Below are 18,452 nucleotides of genomic sequence, written 5' to 3'. Positions count from 1 at the left end.
TTCCGGAAGTGGCGTATGACATTTGGCATGCGCATAAAGAGGAAGATAAGCACCAGCGTTTAGCCGACGGCATTACATTGTAAACATTAACAATCCGGACTGTTTCTTTTGGTCGCTGGGATGGAAATATAAGGTAAATCCTGTTTAAATATATGAACTTTAACATAGTTCTTAACTACACTGTTTTTCGAAAGCGTTAATGCAATTTGGTCACACTGTTGTATGTAACGTACTGATGCTCCAGTGGCCACGGATGCCCTAAACATGTTGGTTAAGTAAGGGTTGTTTTCATAAGTGATTTCATTTAGTTTTCGTCGGTTGTATCGCTTTACTTGAACACTCTGCCTGCACTGAGTTCTGTATCGCCCCTGGGTCTCTACCTCAGTGTTAGCGATAGCATTTAGCTTCTGCGTCAACAGACATCCTCTGGAAATGATCAAACATTGGCCAGCTGACGTCAACTCGTTAGCTAACTTGCTATAGTAGCTCGCTATTTTTACGGGCTACATCAGTTCTGCGTGAATGGAAGCAGGCAATCCTTCTTATCATACCAGTCGTCTCTGTCACCCCTATAGTCAATCCAAATAAACGTAAAGGGCAACTTTTGCTGACGCTAGCTGGGTTGTCTTGTATCTGAAACTGCTAACAACAAACTGATGATTCTCTCAGTAACTCGCCAATAATGCGGATTATGCAGCTGAAAAAGACACCCACTGCCAGGAAGCTAACGTGTGCCAGCATCCCACGAAGTGATATGGCTGACGTGGGTGACTATTGTCACAAAGCCGACGTTAATAACAAGTGAAACTTTGCACATTCCCACAATGCAACTGTATGATGTGTACCAGTGCTTTTCAACTAAAGTTAAAGAAAATGTTTAGAAGCAAAGGTCCGGAAGATCATAATGTAAGTACTTAAAGTGATTGAAAAGAGGAATAGAGTTGTATCAACATCTGCATGTAATCAATACACGACTAACGAATCAAATGAATTCAGTATGATTCTAAAACTATTGACAATATGTATTGTCACGTAACAAAGAACTGACTGACTAAATAAAAGTAGGGCTGCATTAAAAAGAAATAATAAATCAAATGTGAAAAGTTCTGCATGAATTTCCCCCTTTCTGCTTCACATTTGAACCTGTCTTTGTCAGTCGACCCCAGGGTGTGGGACCAAAAACTGCTCTTCAGTGCATGGACGCAAAGCCAATGCGCAGGTAAGTGTGCCAAATTGAAGAACTCTCCATGACTTCTGTGAAGCAGACTAATCCCTTTCAGTGCTTGCCATTCCTACATGAGTGTATGCTTCCAATCTCTAATTTCAATTCTTCTTCCATACAGCAAGATATTCATTTAGTAAGTGATGGTCTATTTAATGTAAATAGACCATAAAGCAGCGTGTGCTTTAGGGCGGGGCCTCCATTGTGATTGACAGCCCTCTACTGCCACCAGAGCTCAATATAATGTCTCTACGGTACAGCCCACATATGATCACTTCCATTTAAAACTTAAGGCTCCAAACCAGACTCCACAATCTAGTTTGTGAGATTGTGACAAGTATGTACAATTCTAATATAGTCAATGATTTCGTCAACGACAAACCTTTATTACAGGCGGGAGTGGGAAGGCTAGTTACTGTTCACTTCTAAAGCAGACCGAGCTCTCCATCTGACTGGTGATCTTCAGGGCAACAAAGGCTAATCTCACAGGATGTTTTTTTTCTTCCTTCCATAGTAAGAATTAAGCTTAAAGGGCTCAATCTTACGTTGGATCCATTTCTATCGTGCAACACCTAGATGATTTCATAACCTCTCTGCCTTGTCTTGGACCTATTCTTTCAAAATAATTTGAACTTTGTTCAAAAATTCAGTAGGCGCTAGCGCAAATCGTGGCAGTGGCAACTCGTTGAGGCACTTTTGCAGGTTGCGGGGCCGTGGTGAGTCTCGGCAACTGCCTCGACCCTGAGGCAGCTGCCGTGACTTCACGACAGCTGCTTCAGGGTCGAGTCAGTTGCCAGCTTTGCGGCAGTGGTGCCTCAACACTTGCCGTTTTTGTTTGCCAAATATGTGACATTTATGTTTTATAATTTGCCAACATGTGACAATACAATATGCCCTTTAACAGTACTAGAGTTAGTTGTAATTGTTTTACTAATATAACACCGACAAGTGATAAAATGGCTTCCCGTTTAAGTGCAGCTGAGCTAATACAGGCTAAAGTTTGCACTTGTTGCCAAGGTTGTTGCCCTGAAGAATGCAAATTGTAAATATTGATAAGATGCATTGTGTAACTAACCCAATTTGTATGTATTAATGAATGCTTTGCTTTTGTAAGATGTTCTTGGTTTCGTTGTGCATTTCCTGTTTTACGGTTAGATGCTTTTATTTTGAAGGCTGAGGTTAATAATAGATGAAAAAATAAAAAATAAATTGTACAACGACCAGTTTATTTTTATATTGGCGAGCTGCCTGAAAGTGGTTATTGTTACCAGGCAACAAGTGCAAACTGGTCTTAGTCCATATTATCTTAGCTGGACTTAAACGGGAAGACATTGTATCACTTATCTTTTTATGACTAAACCAATTACAACTAACAATACTAATACTCTCAATGACCGTATAGTATTGTCAAAATTTGAAAAGAAAACGGGAACCGTCAAGCCACCATTAGCGCAAAATCGCACAGCTGTCGTGGCAGATGCGGATAACAGTCGTACTTAAAATGGTATTATAATAGTATTAAGCTGTCATATTGTTGAAAAAAAAACCTACACTTCTCCCAAACAATCGCAGCACCCTCACCCTCCGTAGCACCGTTACCTTAACAGCCGTGGCCCTCTCAAGCTACCTCCCTCGACCGAGGCTAAGGCTCCCTCAGCAGCAGTGACACCTCTCCCTTAAACTCCTGGTACCTCTACCAGCAGAGGCATCGCTCCCATGGGTCGTGGCAACACTCTTATAACTCGAGGCACCAGTCCATGTAGCTTTCTCGACCAAGGGACCGGTACCTGAACTCGTGGCACCACTCGAGGTACCTCTCTTGACCGAGTAAAAGCTCGAGGCAGTTGCCACGACTCACTGCAACCTGTAACAGGAAGTGCCTCAGCGAGTTCCCACTGCCACAATTTGCACTAGACATTGGTCCAAAATTTTGAAGCCTGATCCTTGAAGGATTATCCGACCATAATTCGTTATACTCTACGACAATGCATTTCGGTCAGGTCTCAGATAATAAAAGCTAAACCGTAGTGATTTTGACAATAAAAGAGAAAAGAGCAGTTCTATTCTCAATGATGAAAGTATTTAAGATTAATCAACTGACAAAACATAACTACCCAAGACTACATGAGAGCTGAACATGAGTGGTAAAAGATGTCAAGTAAAAACCAAAAATGTATTTACACAAAATCCATTGCCCCATCTGAACCATGTTTAGGGTCACCAGCGCACGCCAAGACGCCACTGGAATGGACATCACCAGCCGCTGTACCCTGGGGGACCCCAACAAGCTCCCAGAGGGGGTCCCCCAGCCGGCGCGCATGCCCTACGTCTCAGACAAGCACCCACGGCAGACCCTGGAGGTGATCAACCTTTTGAGGAAACACCGGGAGCTCTGCGACGTGGTGCTGGTGGTGGGCGCCAAGAAGATTTATGCTCACCGCGTCATCCTGTCAGCCTGCAGCCCGTACTTCAGGTACAAGGGGGAGGAGCAGGTGCATAACCTCAAGTGCTGGGCTGTGACAATAAGCTGTGATGATGTGCGCGTTCTCTTCAGGGCAATGTTTACTGGGGAGCTGGCCGAGAGCAGGCAGACCGAAGTGGTCATCCGCGACATCGATGAGAGGGCCATGGAGCTGCTCATTGACTTCGCCTACACCTCACAGGTAATTGCTGGTGTTTTGTTTCCGGTCACATACACAACATCTTTGATACATGTGTCCAGGGCTTGACATTAACGCCTGCCTACCTGCCATGCGGTTGAGGGGTGAAGGATGTTATTAATGTGTCATAAGAGCATCAGGATCAGGAAACATTTATTTCCAAAATATGTCAGACATAGAAGGAATTTGACAACAAGACAACATAGTGCAAGGAATCAAATATAATGCTATAAGGAATAAAAGTTATAAATAAAGTGCACCAGCAAACAAAGTGACATGTGAAAGTGTTTGCGTGTTGTGAAGTGAGGAAAGTGACCGGTGGGATGTCAGTCAGTCAGTCAATCGGGGGGGGGCCCGGGCTCTGTTGATGAGCCCGACTGCCGACGAAGAAAATTCTGGTTTGTGTGGCGTGACGTCTTGGTCCTGATGGACCTCAACCTCCTGCCGAGTGGAAGGGGCACAAACAGGTTTTTGTCCGGGGTGAGAGGGGTCTGCAACAATCTTTTTAGCTACTATAAGGTTGTAATCTCTTTTTCCCAATAGTCCTTTTAAATGAGTAGACCTTGTGGACCATCATGTAAAGTAATGCAATCATCCTAAATGTCTGCCAAAATAAGGCCAAGCATAAAGGTGTAGAGGACTCTTAGTCAAAGGCATTAAATTCCAAGGAACTGTCTCGATCTCCCCCCTAACGTGTAGCCATGTTAACCAGAAGCCTGCAGATGGTTACTACGGCTAATAATCTAAAGGGGGATCAAGATGGGGGACAGTCTACAGACAAGGTTTTGCTGGAACAACCTTAGTGACTGGATAAAGAGTGTCTGAAACCTCCTCTGCTCCCAGGTAACGGTCGAGGAGGGAAACGTTCAGACGCTGCTCCCTGCTGCCTGCCTCCTCCAGCTCGCTGAGATCCAGGAGGCCTGCTGCGAGTTCCTCAAGAGGCAGTTGGATCCCTCCAACTGCCTGGGCATCAGGGCCTTCGCAGACACGCACGCCTGCCGGGAGCTGCTCCGCATCGCCGACAAGTTTACCCAGCACAATTTTCAGGAGGTAAGCTCATGCAAAAGAATCTGGACAGCATTGTTTTTCTTGTGAAGGATTCCACTCTATTGACGCATATCAAACTTTATGCCACGGCTGATCTTTTGTGCTGACATGAAAAGAAGAGCCGTTGCTGCATCGCATTTGAAATAAGTAGCTTTACCATGTATTGCTTTTCAATGTAAATGTTTGCAGTCAGTCAGGGGAAACCCACACTCTCTTGATGCAGTCCCATTTTACATTTTCCATACAACCTGCCTTGCGCAACTAACCATAAGCTAATAATGATAAACATGGATAATTACTGAATTGCTGCGTCTCATTGTATCTCATATCTATACCCGGAGCATTCAATCTATCGGTTTCCTGCTGAGAACCATGGCCTCAGATTTGGAGGTGCTAATCCTCATCCCAACCGCTTCACACTCGGGTGTGAACCGCTCCAGTGAGAGTTGGAGGCTGCAGACAGAGGATGCTATCAAGACCACATCGTCTCCAAAAAGCAGCGATGAAATCCGCAGCCTCCCGAACTGTAGACCGTCCTCCCCCCGACCACACCTCGATATCCAGTCCATGAAAACCACAAACAAGATTGGTGATAAGGCGCAGCCCTGGTGAAGGCCAACCCGGAAACGACCGGGTTTACCGGGTCTGTCCTGAGTCTTCCCCCATCCTCTGACCCAGCTCACTACCAGATGGTAGCTCTGCCGCTCTCTTTACCCGAGTCTCCAGAACATGTGGCCTCAGATCAGACGATACGATTATATAATCGATCATTGATCTCTCTGGTACCACGTAGATCTTTGTTTGAACATGGTGTCTCATTGTATGCCTTTCATAATGGCGACTGTTTAATTTGATTTAATTACCCAGGTCTGTAAATACATATAATCAGAAATCCAATACCTGTGTTAATTCAATTTATTCTGTATAGCCCAAAATCACAAATTTGCCTCAGACGGCTTCAGTGTACAATAAAAACATCCACCGACCCGGACCCCTAACATCAGCACATACTCTCCAAAAAAGAATGAGGAGAACATTGATCCCTCTCCTAGGATGGACAGACTACAATAGATGTCACGTGTACACAAAGAACATCGAATAATATGTACAATACGCTCAGTGCATATGACAAATGAATCAAAGTTTCAGCAATAAGCCACATAATGATTTAATCATACTACTCTTAATGACAGTTGTAATAGACCAAATGATTTTGAAGCAAGTAATGGTATCAGTAATGGTAATATGACTACAAATTATTAAGAGTTATCCACAGGGCAAGCAAAAAAACCCCATCATTTTTGGCTGTATTTTTTTAATTAAGCAAAGCAATCAATAATTATAGGCTAGTTATATTGCTAGTTGAACCTGTAAACAGTTCTAGAAGTCTGCCAAGTGGAATACTTGCAATCTACAATCCCACAATGGCACAATTAGTTTGCTGTCCCAAACAGTCCTACAAAGGACTGGCTTAATACCACAGCCCTTGAACGAACAAACAAACTTGTTACACCACAATTTTTTGAGATGGGGTGTAAAAATGGATGAATTCAAATTCCCCTTCCTCCCTTTGGGGCCGAGCCGCGGACTGACTCTTGTGCCCCGTGTTGGTCGTAGGTGATGGAAAGCGAGGAGTTCATGCTGCTGCCCTCCAGCCAGCTGATTGACATCATTTCCAGCGACGAGCTCAACGTGCGCAGCGAGGAGCAGGTTTTCAACGCTGTGATGGCCTGGGTGAAGTACAGTATCCAGGAGCGCAGACTACAGCTGCCTCGGGTTTGTACCTGAGCATGTGTCTCACCGGGATGGTAGGGATGGTTACGGTTGTCTGTGCCACTTATGAACCCTCTGCGTTAAGCCTAGTACATGGTTATGCTTTTACCCCTTCGCATGCGCGTCGACCAATTTTTCTAGACTAGCGTCAAAAGCGATGCAAGGCTGTGATTGGTCTGCTAACTACATCTTCTCCAGAGTCTCACATTTCCAGTTTCTTAGCATAATACCCGCCAACATACCGCCATTTTTAAAAGGAAGATTTTTGAAGAATGGGATGAAGAGCTTTTGTTGGAAGAAATAGGGAAACATGACCACTTATACAACTTGTCATTGGCGGCGTGGGTGACAACTCTCCTTTGTTCCCATGTTAATCTGTGTCGTGGGTACTTGCCATGCTCTGCAGGTATGCTAAAAGGGAAAGCAGGTAGTGAGGCCTCGTGTTTGTACAGGGGATGATGTCAGCAGTGACCTCATTGGGGTTGACAAAGTATATGGTGGAACATCCGTGTAGCTGAGGGCACATGCTAATTAGGGTATGTTGAGTTTATTAATTTCTGTTAAAGTCAGTTTGTCAGTCGAGGGGTGTACAAAGTTGTGATGCCCAAGTAAATGAAAAAAAAACAACGACTTCCACACAGAAAGACATTTTCTAGGTCGTCCTCGACAAAAAAACGTTACTCCACCTGGTGTTCTTCTGGTGAATTGCTTTGCAACATGTGCAAGCCTTTTAGAACCAGAAATTGAAACGAGTCCATCGACACAACTGCGTAAAGACGCAGAACCATGCACCAGCCTTTACGACAGCAGGACTTAGGTGGACTGTTCTGTGCCCTGTAGGTCCTGCAGCATGTCCGGCTGCCGCTGCTCAGCCCCAAGTTTCTGGTGGGCACCGTAGGGTCTGACCCCCTCATCAAGAGCGACGAGGAGTGCAGGTGAGGGCTGATTGTACAACAAACATTTTGGGCAGGGGAAATGGCCGATCTAGAGGAGATAGGTGGATTCGATTAGTATGAGAATGGTACAGTGCCGGTAACCTCGATATGTGTCTTTTTTTTTTTTTCAGAGACCTGGTCGATGAGGCTAAGAACTACCTGCTGCTGCCGCAGGAGAGGCCGCTGATGCAGGGCCCCAGGACCCGGCCGAGGAAACCCATTCGCTGTGGAGAGGTCCTCTTTGCGGGTCAGTACCTTCGGGCTCCCATCACTGCGGGATGGAATACATTGTTTTCTTGCACGCTGGGTTTGAACAAAAACGTTGCTCTACTCTTGTCTTTGCGCTCCTCTCATGTCTTTGTGACGTAGTGGGCGGCTGGTGCAGCGGCGATGCCATTTCCAGCGTTGAGCGCTACGACCCCCAGACCAACGAGTGGCGGATGGTGGCGTCGATGAGTAAGCGCAGGTGCGGCGTCGGCGTCAGCGTCCTGGACGACCTGCTATACGCGGTGGGAGGTCACGATGGCTCGTCGTACCTCAACTCTGTGGAGCGGTGGGTGGCCCGTTCTCCCAGATTGAGGTCTGGAGTTCAAATTGTACATGGTCACATGTTCTCTTCATTCAATCTTCGCATCCAGATATGACCCGAAGACCAATCAGTGGAGCAGTGATGTGGCCCCCACCAGCACGTGTCGTACCAGCGTGGGAGTGGCTGTCCTCGGTGGTTATCTGTACGCTGTAGGGGGACAGGATGGGGTTTCCTGTCTCAACATCGTTGAAAGGTATGGGTCAGAAGTCTTGCATGCATGATAAACCGTCCATGCAATGACCAGTATATTAACGGTTGGTGTTAGGTTGTTCAGAATGGACTGTTTTACTCAGGCGATGTGTCTAATAATGTGCAGTGTCTCTGCTGACCAGCAGGGGGCGGCTGCTCTGGCTGCGAAAAGAAGTGTGATTGTATAGATGTCTATGAGAAAATAACCATCCCTCTCACATGATTTATTCCTTCAGTGGACATTGTAAACGTGAACTTGTATAGTCCTTTTGAGAGCCACTGTTCATTTCTTAACGCTTTGTATGCCACAGGATTTGGTTGTATTGTGTTCCTTCTGGCTTCACAGTCGGCCTATTTAAAGGTGGAGTCTCTGATTGTTATCCAGCGCGCTTTTCTTTGTCAAATTCAGTGATTGTCTCCGGCCCACTTGCTGCCTGGTCTTTGTTAAACAAAGTGGATTGGAAGGAACCACTATGGTTGAACACAACGCTTTAAAAAATGTGTGTGCCCAATATTTATCATCCGAATGCAGCTAAAAACATGCCTAGACAGGCAAATGTGTCTGAATTCAAACCTTCCTGTTGCACGTGGACGTAAAACGGGTTCTCCCTTTTGATGGGATTGCTGCACATTCACTTTTTCTTCCTTGCACTAAAGAGAACGCATTTCATGGCCATCTTCATTTGAAATCTTTGAACATTGGATTCTTAGATCCTGTTCACAAAGACAATGTCGTGCTGTCGCCTAGCCACAAAGTCTGACAGCCAAGTTCCCGTCGCTGTTTGAAAGAAGTATTCCGTCTGCTCTGAAACACCCACTTTGACATGTCAATATCAACACAGGAACATTCTAAACATGCTTCAGGTATGACCCTAAGGAGAACAAATGGACTCGAGTGGCCTCAATGAGCACCAGGCGGCTGGGTGTGGCTGTCGCTGTGCTCGGGGGCTTCCTGTATGCTGTCGGGGGGTCTGATGGGACATCACCATTAAATACAGGTGAGCTACCGAGTCATGTGGTGAGTACAATCTCAAAGTAACCCACCGCTATTGTCTAAACATTTTTTGACACACATCACAATGTATTTTCCATCTTTATATGTTTCTCGACCTGTCAGTGGAGCGCTACAACCCTCAGGAGAACCGCTGGCACACCGTTTCCCCGATGGGAACCCGGAGGAAGCACCTGGGCTGCGCGGTCTACCAGGACATGATTTACTCAGTCGGAGGAAGAGACGACACCACAGAGCTGAGCAGCGCCGAGCGATACAACCCCAGGACCAACCAGTGGTCTCCCGTGGTGGCCATGACGTCCAGACGGAGTGGGGTGAGCTCGCAGCTTTCACTGGGCAGGGTCTTTTAATTTGTGAAAGGTTTCTTTTAATTTACAATAGTTAACTGTATAATTTTCTTTCTTTAATACTGTACGGTGGGTGCGTCGTGCGGATAAAGGGCTCGGAGCCAGGATCTAGTATTCACAACAAGTTTTTATTGTTTCTTTCGGGAAACCGTGTCAGCGTCGGGCTCGCTCGTTGTCCCCGCTCTCTTCTCCTCGCTCGTCCTCGCCTTACTCCTTAAATGGAAGGGAGCACCCACACACACACACACACACACACACACACACACAATCACCCACAGCTGATAATTATTATTTCCACCTGGCCCTGTTCCCCGAGCCACTCCCCCTCTCTCCCCCCTGCAGCCGAGCTGAAACCACGCCCGCCACCACATACCCCCACCGCCCGACTTAGGCCGGGGAGCCGTCCGGCCTAGCTTACTCCCCCCCCCCTCCCTCCAGAGGGCGGGAGAGGAAGTCCGCCACGACCATCTGCGTCCCCGGCCTATGGACCACCTTGAAGTTAAAAGGCTGCATGGCCAGATACCACCGAGTGATCCGGGCGTTAGTATCCTTCATGCGGTGGAGCCATTGGAGCGGGGCGTGGTCCGAACAGAGGGTGAATGAGCGTCCCAGGAGGTAGTAGCGCAGGGAGCCCACCGCCCACCGGATGGCCAGGCACTCCTTCGCCACCGTGCTGTACCTGGCCTCCCTCTCCGACAGTTTCCGGCTGATGTAGACCACCGGGCGGTCGACCTCCTGGGACAAAACGGCCCCCAGCCCTCTGTCCGACGCGTCGGTCTGCAGCACAAACGGGAGAGAAAAGTTAGGTGTGTGGAGGAGCGGCTCCCCACAGAGAGTCTGTTTTACCTTCTCAAACGCCCGCTGGCACTGCTCCGACCACTGGACCGGATCTGACGCACCTTTCCGGGTCAGGTCGGTCAAGGGGCTGGTGAGGTCCGCAAACCCGGCGATGAACCGTCTGTAGTAACCTGCCAGCCCCAAAAACCGCCTCACCTCCTTTTTTGTCTTGGGGCGCGGGCAGGCTGCAATTGCCGCTGTCTTGTCTACCTGGGGACGCACCTGCCCCCCCCCCCCAAGTGGTACCCCAAATACCGTACCTCCCTCCGTCCAACTGCACACTTCCCCGGGTTGGCGGTGAGCCCGGCCTGCCTCAGCGACTCCAGCACCGCGTCCACCCGCCGCACATGCTCCGCCCAGGTGGTGCTGTGGATAATGACGTCATCCAGGTATGCGGCTGCATATGCGGCGTGCGGGCGCAACACCTTGTCCATGAGGCGCTGAAACGTGGCCGGGGCACCGAACAAGCCGAAGGGAAGCATGGTAAATTGGTACAAACCATACGGAGTGGAGAAAGCTGTTTTCTCTTTGGACTCTGACGACAGGGGAATCTGCCAGTAGCCCTTAGTTAAATCCAGGGTCGTAAAAAAACGTGCAGTGCCCAGCCGGTCCAGGAGTTCGTCGACCCGGGGCATTGGGTAGGCGTCGAATCGTGACACATCGTTCACCTTGCGGTAGTCCACGCAGAACCGCACAGTCCCATCCTTCTTGGCCACCAGAACGATGGGGCTGCACCAGGCGCTGTTGGACTCTTCTATTACCCCCATCTCCAACATTGCCGCTAATTCCTCCCGAACCACTTTTCTTTTGTGTTCGGGCAGTCTGTAGGGTCGTGACCTCACCGTCACCCCCGGGGGTGTCTCGATTCGGTGCATTATCAGGTCGGTGCGGCCTGGCTGGGGGGAGAACACATCAGCAAACCGCTCCTGCAACTGGGCAATGTCTGCTCTCTGGTCCTCAGAGAGATGACCCTCACACGGGAGCGGGGTGGGATTGGCCGCTTTTGGCACCTCCGGCCCCAGGTCCTCTCTTTCCGATACTGTGGAAATCAGAGAAACAGACTCCGCCTCCCTCCAGGGTTTCAGGAGGTTGAGGTGGTATATTTGTGTAGCCCCGCCCCTGTCAGACCGCACCACCTCATAATCAACATCCCCCACCCGGCGTGTGACCTCAAAGGGCCCTTGCCACTTAGCCAGGAGTTTTGAGTTGGAAGAAGGAAGTAATACAAGGACCTTCTCTCCCGGTGTGAATTCTCGCAGCTTGGCTCCTCTGTTGTACAGCCGCTGTTGTCGTTCCTGGGCCTGGAGCAAATTCTCCCGTGACATCCTACCCAGTGTGTGGAGGCTCGGACCTTCCTCCCAGCTTTCCTTAATAAGGTCCAGCACCCCTCTTGGTGACCTGCCAAACAGAAGGTCAAAGGGGGAAAACCCGGTGGAGGCCTGGGGAACCTCCCGAACTGCAAACAACAGAGGGTCAAGCCATTTATCCCAATTACGTTCATCGTCGCTAATACATTTACGAATCATGGACTTCAGCGTCCTATTCATCCGCTCCACCAACCCGTCCGTCTGGGGGTGGTAAACGCTGGTGCGGACGGACTTAATGCCCAGTAACCCGTAAAGTTCTCCCAGTGTGCGCGACATGAACGAGGTGCCCTGGTCTGTTAGAATCTCTTTCGGGATTCCAACCCGGGAGATGACCTGAAACAGCGCTTGCGCAACGCTCTTTGCAGAGATATTGCGCAATGGCACTGCCTCCGGATACCGGGTTGCGTAATCCATGAGGACTAACACAAAGCGGTATCCGCGTGCGCTCCGGTGAAACGGCCCGATTAGATCCATGCCGACGCGCTCGAACGGGACCTCCACCAGCGGTAGAGGCCGCAGCGGGGCGCGCGGGATGGCTGGTGCATTGACTAACTGACACTCCGGGCAGGACGCACACCAGCGGCGCGCGTCCGCCCGGATGCCTGGCCAATAAAATCGGGCCATTATCCGGTCTAGTGTTTTCCCGTATCCCATGTGACCCGCCATCGGATTATAGTGAGCCGCCTGGAAAACCATTTCCCGGCGGCTTTTCGGCACCAGTAACTGTGTGTTTTCCTGCCCCGTTCGAGTGTCACGACTCACTCTATACAGTCTGTCCCTAATCAATGAGAAGTGCGGGTACGACTGTGCTGCGTCAGGGCGCACCAAATGACCATCAATTCTTATCACTTGGTCGTAGGCTGAGCGTAGAGTATCGTCCCGAGACTGCTCGAGTGGAAAATCTTCCATGGAGCGGAACTCGGGAACCGCCAGAGTCTCCACGGGAGGCTCCGCCGGTTCCCCCTCTCCCCCGGCGGCGTCGGACGACCTCGCGTCACCGCTGAGCACAGCACAAATACCGCATGTCCCTGTCGGTCGTGAACGCACCCCCGCAGCCTCTCCCAGTAGCGCGTTAAATCCCTCCCAATCCGTTCCCAAAATTACCGGGTGCGTCAGGTGGGAGCTAACCGCGACCTTTATTCTATATTTTTTCCCCTTGAACCTAAGTTCGACGGACACTATGGGATACTCATGAACGTCCCCGTGCACACACCTAATTTTCACCCGCGACGCCTCCATCAATGCCCCGGGTCGAACCAGGCTCTGGTGTATCATGGACTGCGAACAGCCCGAATCCACCATCGCCTGGCGTGTACCCCCCTGGATTCTTACCGGAACGCGGTACGTCGCTCCCGGGCCGGGGGAGGGTGCTGGAGCGCCGGCAACCCGGATCACCTGCCCCACCTCCATTAGCGGGCACTCCCTCCGTAGGTGGCCGGGCCGCCCGCACCTCCAGCACTCCTGCCCTGGCGCTTGAGAACCTCCCTGTGGGTCAGGAAGGGGGCCGGGGCTTGCTGTGGTTGGGGGGTCGCGGTACGGGGCCGTCGGTGTCTGCCGTGGGGCCGGTCCGGGTCGTCCTGCCGCCCGCTGCTGGCTCCATCCCTGGGGTGCCGCCGCGGGTCGGGGCGGTGGTGGCGCGCCCTCCCTGTTGCCCGGTCCGCGGGGGTGTACCGCCATGTGGTCCTCTGCCAGGGTGACGGCTGCCTCCAGTGTCGGTGGGCGGTGATACCGGACCCACGCCGCCGTCCGGGCCGGGAGCCCCTCCACGAACTGCTCGAGGACCACCTTCTCGAGGACGTCCGCGGCTGATCCCACCCCGCCTGGCAGGAGCCACCTGGCGGCCGCGTCCTTGAGCCGCTGCCCGTAGGCGAATGGCCGGTCCTCGGGTCCCAGCCTGGCCCCCCGGAACCGCCGCCGGTGGTCCTCCGGCAGCAGCCCCAGTCTGTCGACCACTGCCTTGCGCACCGCCCCGTAGTCCCGCCGGACCGCCGGGGGCAGCCCCATGGCTGCTGACTGCGCCTCCCCTGTTAGCAGCGGGAGCAGCCTCACTGCCCACTCCCCGGCCGGCCACCCGCACGCCTCCGCCGTTGTCTCGAAGGCCTCCAGGAATGCCTGTGCGTCGTCCTCCGCCGTCATCCGGTGGAGCGTCAGGCTCGCCATCGCTGTCGGGATCGGTGGTGGTTCCGCCCGCGCCACCAATTGCTCCAGGGTCTGGGCCTGCCTCCCCACCTGTGCCTGGAGCGCCCCCAGGAATTGGCGGTTGGCCTCCGCCTGGTCGCGCTGGATCGCCGCCATTTCTGCCAACATCCGGCCCAGTGCGAGCACTGGCTGGGCCGCCATCCCCTGCCGTTGCTCCTCATCCGCCATTTCTCCTCTCCGCCGAGTTGGGCGCCACTGTACGGTGGGTGCGTCGTGCGGATAAAGGGCTCGGAGCCAGGATCTAGTATTCACAACAAGTTTTTATTGTTTCTTTCGGGAAACCGTGTCAGCGTCGGGCTCGCTCGTTGTCCCCGCTCTCTTCTCCTCGCTCGTCCTCGCCTTACTCCTTAAATGCAAGGGAGCACCCACACACACACACACACACACACAATCACCCACAGCTGATAATTATTATTTCCACCTGGCCCTGTTCCCCGAGCCACTCCCCCTCTCTCCCCCCTGCAGCCGAGCTGAAACCACGCCCGCCACCACAAATACTATTAAGATATTCTGTCTGTCTGTAGGTTGGCTTAGCTGTGGTGAATGGTCAGCTTATGGCAGTGGGAGGCTTCGATGGGACGACGTACCTCAAAACAATAGAAGTCTACGACCCCGATGCCAACACATGGAGGTGAGAAGGGGGTGCTGCAACAAAACCTTGGAAAAATATTTTAGATTTGTATTAAAAACGTAAACGTATCTAGGCTATTCAAAGCCTTTTTCGTTTCTTGGAGTAAAGTAATCTGACTTAACATCATTATGGTGCTGTCCTCTCCTGGCTCGTCATGTCTTCACAGTGACTTTTGACCCTGAGGTTTCTGAAGTCGGTCAGTGTGACGTATTGAAAGAGCAGATCAACGTAGCAATATGAAGTGAAGCATAGGAAACGGATGACTTTAAAATGAAGTGTAAAGGGTTCTGGTAAGTTCTGGTGAAGTAGGGGCAACGGTGGTGCATGGAGTAGAGCGGGTGCAAACCTTCACCATGTCCCATGTCAAAGTGTCCCTGAGCAAGACGCAGACGCCCAACAGCATAAACAAACTAACTGCTCCCGGGCCCCCATACTGCGGCACACTACTCCCACTGTGTGAGATGGATTATAACTGTTCAAAGTAAAATGTGTGTGTTAGCATTGAGCTATATATTGTTTTAGGCAAGGCATCCACCACAGCGGACTTTCTTGGGTAAAGACAGTTCTTCACAATAAAAGCCCTTGGCAAATACATTGTGCAGGCTACAGACAGGCTGCTGCTCTGGGTCTAGAGGACTGTCACAAATTCCCATTGCTGCTAGTTAGATTGTTTGAGGAATATCTTTACTGTTAAGTATTTCACATTTTTTACAAGTCACGGCCATAAGAAAATCAGCATTATGTGATTTTACACACACAAGAAAGGAGGTGATTAGACCTTCACATAGACGTCCTTCGAAAAGAAAAGTCCAAAGAAGATGACCAGCGATGCGTGTATTGTCTCGCTTTTGTTATGTCCACTGCTACTATTCTGCAATGTTGGCATCTATGACTAACAACACACACTCAGACATTTCTAGTGCACTAATACCTGATTGTCCTTCTCCTTACCTTCACTCTCTTCTCACCAGGTTGTACGGAGGAATGAACTACCGTCGGCTAGGTGGGGGGGTGGGCGTCATCAAAATGACTCACTGTGAATCTCACATATGGTAACACCAAACCCCCCCGCACCCTCTCTCTCTCTCTCTCACACACATACACAAACACGCTCACACTTCTCATCACGTTGCAATGGATGGCTCTTTTCTCCAACTCCCGTGCCTATGAGACGCTGTAGTTCACGCGTGGATGAGAGGGCGACTTTGAACTGTAGCTCATACCCCGACCACCACTCTCCGAAGTCACTGACTGTGGGCCCCACATAGCCCCATGTCTTCATCGGTTGGATCAGCATGCACTAATCCACGAGCCGAAGTATACAAATGTTACCAAAGCTTCCGGTTTTGTGAAGCACAGGCCTTTTCTGGGACAGCATCTTGGTCTGGTCTGTTTGATTGATTGGACCTGCTGCTGGAGGAGAGTATTTACATTTTAGAGGTTGTTGCAGCAATCCACCACCCGGGGAAGAAATATCCAATTTTTTTGTTTTAAATTTAAAATGCCTGCCCCCAGATTGCTGTTCCTGACCAGCCTTCAATTGGTTAAAATTGACTAATCCAAACAGCCAGCTGATGTTCGGTCCATTGTGTGAGGCTGAGGAGTCATTTGTAGCAATAAAAAGGGGAAACTTAAAACAAAAACGCATCATTTTATTCCTACGGCAAGATGAGTGGCATTAAAGCTATGCTACTCGGCATTCTTTTTCCCTTTTCTCTCTGACTGCTCCCATTTGTTACACGAAGGTGCTAAAAGTTGTCAATTCAAGGATCATCTCAACTCACCAGTGGAAAGAACTCACACACCCCGATCAAGTGTTATTTATTTTTTACTAATGTCAAATGTTTTGGGGCCAAACATATTTTCTCAGATTTTAGATTTAGTAAAAAACCTTGTTTGTTAAAAAAATGCAGAAAAATTAAATGAAATACAATGGTAGCAGGTTTATTCAGATCAAATATTTGTGATTCAACACTATTTCCTAAATGCATTATTCACAGCGCGGATTTGTTGTATTGGAACAACACTTTTTGAAGAAAATGCTGTGTGGAAATGAATGCTGTCTGAACTGATGAAATCCTAGATTATAATTCTAACCCTTTTTAAAGCAAAGAAGATTTCAAAAGCAAAATGCATTTTTTGGGGGCATGCAGAGGATCATGATTTAAAAAATAAAATAATTTGCACAGATTGAGGCTATTTTTATTCCAGCCAGCAGTTTAGAATGCCGATCACCCCAAGGCGTAAACCCAATTTGGACATGTTAGTTTTGAAATAGCTGGACATTTATTATTAAACTAATATTACACCATTCTCTTTTTGAACGATGCAGTAGTATGTTCATCCCAGTTTTTCATTGATTTGATTCTTAACTGTAAATGCATTTAATAAAGTAACAGCTCACACGTTTTTTTTGGCACGGGTACTTTTAATTTGTTTTCCGCTTTAACACAAATGGCAAGGGTCAAATACACTGTGGAATTTGTTTGGTGTGAATCTCAGAATTTATTGCACTGTGATTGAAAATGTATTTTAAATTACATATTGTAATTTACATGTTAAGTTTCTGACACCTTGGAGGTTAGAGGTTATTGCTTTGGTTCGGTTACTTAGATGGCTTTTATTGGCTGGATTCAAATTGTCAAATTTGCTTAGGAAGGCCTCCATAAGAGCTGTTTAAAATATCTAAATGCAGAGTAAAGGAGCTTCAATGCTTCACTAGTTAGCTCCTTTAGCATAGGAACCACTGGCCTTTTCTTTCTTTTCCAAAGGGACAGAGACCTATCATTCGAGCGTTCACGAGAACAATGACTAGAAACGCCGAGCATGTGATTAACCGCTAGTAGAATAAATGTTGCATCCACCTTTGGAGAAATCGTAGTTTTCGCCATCGCATCATAACTGTATCTTAGTTGAAGCGGAATCGGATTCCCTAAACGCCGCGGTTGTCTTTTAATTCTTCTAACTCTTTCCGTGACCCTGTGACATATTCCAGAGGTTAAGGCATGGTGGTTAGGTGGTTAGATGTTTTTAAGAATTCAAATTCAGCCATTGTCTGAGAAAATTGCTGTCCCGGCTGGAGCTGGCCTATCGGACCTTCTTCTCAGTAAAACAAGTGGGGCAAAAGGGCGATGCCAACACGCATGCCAATTATCTAAGACTGTTAAATGATGGGCAGTTAGTATAGTTTAATTAACCATAATAGTCATAGTTATGTATGAAATGAAAGTGCTTCCACAACCAAGTGTAGAAAATAGACTAATAACGTAAATACTTAAATAAACTATAACTAATACAAACGATAAAAACTCCCTTTTGACTGCTCCAGTTTCTAGTGTTTTGGGCTGGCCACACTTGGAGCAGGTGTTCTGCTGATGGGGTTTCTTGGGTGTTAACATCTGACCTGCAGCAGCCTCGGCCGCCTTCCTCTTCCTCCAGGCAGTGGTCCTGGACACCTTAGGAGTTGGGGGAGGCTGACTTGCAGGACCAGGGAGAACACCCAGGAGCAGAGAAGGAGAGGGAGGAAGGCCACTGGATGAGGGTCCTGGCTGGTCCCCATCTGGAGGAGGAGGAGCAGGAGGAAGGCCCGTCGGATGAGGGTCCTGGCTCCTCAATAGGGTCCTCAAACAGGGTTCTTACTCAGT

General features: G+C 49.2%; 1 protein-coding gene across 2 annotated transcripts; it reads left to right on the top strand.

The window, feature by feature from the left end:
- On the top strand, positions 1 to 17,218 carry klhl20 (kelch-like family member 20). Of its 2 annotated transcripts, none has more exons than XM_037458685.2 (14): positions 1 to 133; positions 1,157 to 1,219; positions 3,438 to 3,695; positions 3,777 to 3,885; positions 4,726 to 4,932; positions 6,547 to 6,705; positions 7,543 to 7,637; positions 7,769 to 7,884; positions 8,007 to 8,190; positions 8,276 to 8,419; positions 9,280 to 9,413; positions 9,533 to 9,741; positions 14,702 to 14,808; positions 15,780 to 17,218. In XM_037458685.2, exons 2-14 carry the CDS (start codon positions 1,197 to 1,199, stop codon positions 15,862 to 15,864), a joined length of 1,830 nt encoding a protein of 609 aa, XP_037314582.1. In that variant the 5' UTR covers positions 1 to 133; positions 1,157 to 1,196; the 3' UTR covers positions 15,865 to 17,218. The 2 variants fall into 2 exon arrangements, with proteins under 2 accessions (XP_037314582.1, XP_062413567.1); XM_062557583.1 differs by lacking the exon at positions 1 to 133 and having other exon boundaries at positions 1,160 to 1,219; positions 3,438 to 3,485; positions 3,535 to 3,695.
- Positions 17,219 to 18,452: the final 1,234 nt, after the last annotated feature.

This window comes from Pungitius pungitius, chromosome 15 (assembly GCF_949316345.1).
Source record: "Pungitius pungitius chromosome 15, fPunPun2.1, whole genome shotgun sequence".
NCBI classification, from domain to species: Eukaryota; Metazoa; Chordata; class Actinopteri; order Perciformes; family Gasterosteidae; genus Pungitius; species Pungitius pungitius.
This window is presented reverse-complemented; position numbering and strand designations above follow the sequence as displayed.